This window comes from Ichthyophthirius multifiliis (assembly GCF_000220395.1).
Source record: "Ichthyophthirius multifiliis unplaced genomic scaffold scaff_1120509250827, whole genome shotgun sequence".
Classification (NCBI taxonomy): domain Eukaryota; phylum Ciliophora; class Oligohymenophorea; order Hymenostomatida; genus Ichthyophthirius; species Ichthyophthirius multifiliis.
The window spans coordinates 2,808-6,038 of record NW_004086458.1 but is presented as its reverse complement, the minus strand read 5'-3'; the positions used below and the strand labels follow the sequence as shown (position 1 = coordinate 6,038).

General features: G+C 21.2%; 1 protein-coding gene across 1 annotated transcript, besides 5 other annotated features; it reads left to right on the top strand. All coding sequences in view use genetic code 6, as the record gives it.

Moving 5' to 3' along the window:
- Positions 1-867: 867 nt before the first annotated feature.
- Positions 868-2,583, top strand: IMG5_096630 (hypothetical protein; the record flags this gene model as incomplete). The annotated part of the gene is made up of 1 exon (XM_004035544.1): positions 868-2,583. The coding sequence occupies one exon, from the start codon at positions 868-870 to the stop codon at positions 2,581-2,583; it is 1,716 nt and encodes a 571-aa protein (XP_004035592.1).
- A 383-nt stretch (positions 2,584-2,966) lies between these two features.
- Positions 2,967-2,998: a microsatellite.
- Positions 2,999-3,054: 56 nt separating this feature from the next.
- Positions 3,055-3,116: a microsatellite.
- Positions 3,067-3,116: a microsatellite.
- Positions 3,070-3,131: a microsatellite.
- Positions 3,070-3,142: a microsatellite.
- Between the last annotated feature and the right edge of the window lie 89 nt (positions 3,143-3,231).

The following is a 3,231-nucleotide window of genomic DNA, read 5'->3' as shown; positions in this document are numbered from 1 at the left end:
AAAAATTTCGGAGATATAAAAAGGATTTAAACTTTAAGTTTTATTATTTATATATATATATATATATTTAGTTTATTTTATATAATTAATATTTAATTATTGTTTTTGGTCTATTTATTTTAATATTATTAGTATTAGATATTATAATATATTTATGTGTATTTATAATTTATATTAGCTTATATATAAACATGTTTTTTACTAATTTTCACCGCTTTTTGTAATATAGATATTGTTATTAAGTTAAAAAAAGGAAATTCTAATTAAAATAAGGAAAATTATAAATATTATAAGGAGAAAGGCAAATTTGTGATTATTTTTATAGGTTTAAATGATATTTTTTTATCTTATTTTTTATTTACGCTGAATATTTTAAATAATTATTTTATATATTTTTATCTGAAAAACAATAACATAAGATAAAAGAGATTTAAAGAAAATTAAATATTTTTTAATAAGTAAATTAAGATTTTTATAATTTCAAAAAAAAAAATCAATTGAAAGTGAAAGTTCTTTAAAATATGCTTGGGGTTCTTTAACTGATTTATAATAAAATTACATTTTATATCAAGATTATTTATTTGAAATATAAAATAAAAACTAAGATACTATTTAAGGCGACTAATTTTTACCTAAAAAATCATCTTTTTTTATTCATATACTCCTTGTTTTAATGCTGATAAATAATATCATATTTTTTTTTAGGGAACAATTATATATTAATGTCTCTTTTTTTTTTAATTATTTTTACTATTAATATTTTTAAATAAATATAATAATAAAAAGGAAAAAAATATTTTATATATAAAAAAGAAAAAATATAAAAATATAAAATAAAAAAAAAAATAGGAAAAAAATAATTATAAAATGCTTTCAAAAATATTAAAACTAAAATATTCCACAGGTCCAGGACTTTCTCAATTAAAATAATAATTAACGGCTCCCATAAAGCATATAAAACGTACATTAGAGCCCACTGGTTAAAACTATTCCCGTTTGACAAATACTACCGAAGAAGCTTTCGATGAAGTTGCCCATGAATGGCAAGCCTTAGTAGCCCATAATCCATTCGACATAAACGTATTTAATTACTTAGAAAACACCTAATCTTCTAACTTTGGTACTGTAGATAATCCTTTAGTAGTTTTTACATCAGAAACGCCTTTTAGATATGTCGGATGTACAGGATAGATGAATGAAGATGATTACGAAGGACACGAATTGATGTATTTTATGTTAAGAGAAGGTCCTATGTAGAGATGTATGGGATGTGGGCAGGTATTTAAATTAGTAAGACTTAGAAATGAATTTTCACCGGAAATGGATTATTATTTATCGAATTTTCACCCTTATGACTCTATAGAAATGGGAGAAAGTGATACTACTGTAATGATGAGTCCTTGGAAATATTCAAGCCATTATGAGTATTCTTAATTCGAGACTCCTTCGAATAATGTATATTCGATGATTAATCCAGATGAACATGATAGAATTTTAGTAGATCCTGCTTTTAGGTTAGAAAGAACAAAAAAATTAGAGGAAAAACTAAAAGTTTATACAGGCAGTTTGAGGGAAGTGGAGAGGAAATTCGAAGAAAAATACGGATAAGGAGTGAATTTAATCCCTTTATCAAAGACTACTTACGAAACTATGATTGACGTTGAATTAGCGATAAAAAAATTAGATAGAAATTTCAGGAAAGTAGCTAGATTTTAAAATAGATAGTTTTTAGACAGGGAAAATCATGAGAGAAGGGAAAAGAGAATGAAAGAAAAAGAAAGGGAAAGATGGGATGAAAATTATGCGTTTTATACTGGAAATTTAACTGAGGAAGAATAAAAATATAGAGATTATTATATGACTGAGTTAGAAAATTACCCAGAAGATGAAGTTTAGGAAGGACTTTTAGATAAATAGGAAATTTTATAATAAGAAGGAAGATATAAATTAAGCAAATATGATTTTTAAGAATAATATACTAGAAATGCAGAAGATGATTAAAGCTCTAGTTTATAAAAGAAAATATTTAGCTTCAAATATAGAATGGCTGCGGATTCTTTGGAAGATTTCTAAAGGAAAAATACCAGAATGATTCAGAGATAAATTGAAAGATACGATAAAAATTAAGAATATATGGGAGTTTTATAAGCTTTAGCGAATAGGTCGTTGGATAAAAACTGGAATGGAGTATAAGATGGATTAGATATGAAATATCTAGATATAGTAGTGTAAGAAAGTGCTCTTTTGCATAATGATTATTATGAAAGTGAAGGTGAAGATATGAAAATTAATATAGAAAATGTGTCTAGTGTAGAAAAATAGGCTTTAGTATCCAATTATGAGAATTTCTTGGCTCCAAAAATAAATTAAGGAAGCTTTTAGTTGATTCCGAAAAGATAATGGGAAAATGCGTTTGGAGTTTGGGAAAATATGGTGATGGAATTATAGGATTATTAATAAGTTATTTAACCTAAATCTAGTTAATTTGCTGTATAATATTAGATTTAATAATAAATGCCTTTAGGTAAGTAAGAATTAGTTGAAGCAGGGCTTTTAGTTGATGAGAAAAATAAAGAAAATTGAAGATATTTATTCTGTCTTTTTTTTATTTTTTTAATAATGATATTAATATTATTTAGTTTTTTAGAATTGTTTGTTTTTTTTTTTTGGGATTTTTTTTTTTTATAAATGTAATTTTTTTTTTTTTAATAAAAAATTATAATATATATATATTGATTAATAATATGTATATTATTTTAGTTTTAAAGATAAAAAAATAATTTTTTCATTTATTATATAATAATTAGGAAATTTGTTGTATATACAATAAAAATAATAATTAAATTTTATAAAAAATTAAGAAAAATTATATTTATTTCAATTTAAAATGAAGTAATTTATATAAAATATTTAAAATAAAGTAAATAATAAATTATAAATTTTTGTATTTTTTTAATACGAAAAAAAATAACAAATAAAATTAATAAAAAAAAATTAAATATATATATAAAATCAACAACTTAAAAATATATGTAATTCCAATCATAATTTTATTAAAATAGATATTAAATATAAATATAAATATAAATATAAATATAAATATATATATATATATATATTTATATTTATATTAAAATATATACAAAAAGCTTATATTATATATTTTATTTGTCAGCAAATTACTAAATTATTTATATTAACTAGGTTTTAGTTAATTATGAAGAATATTTT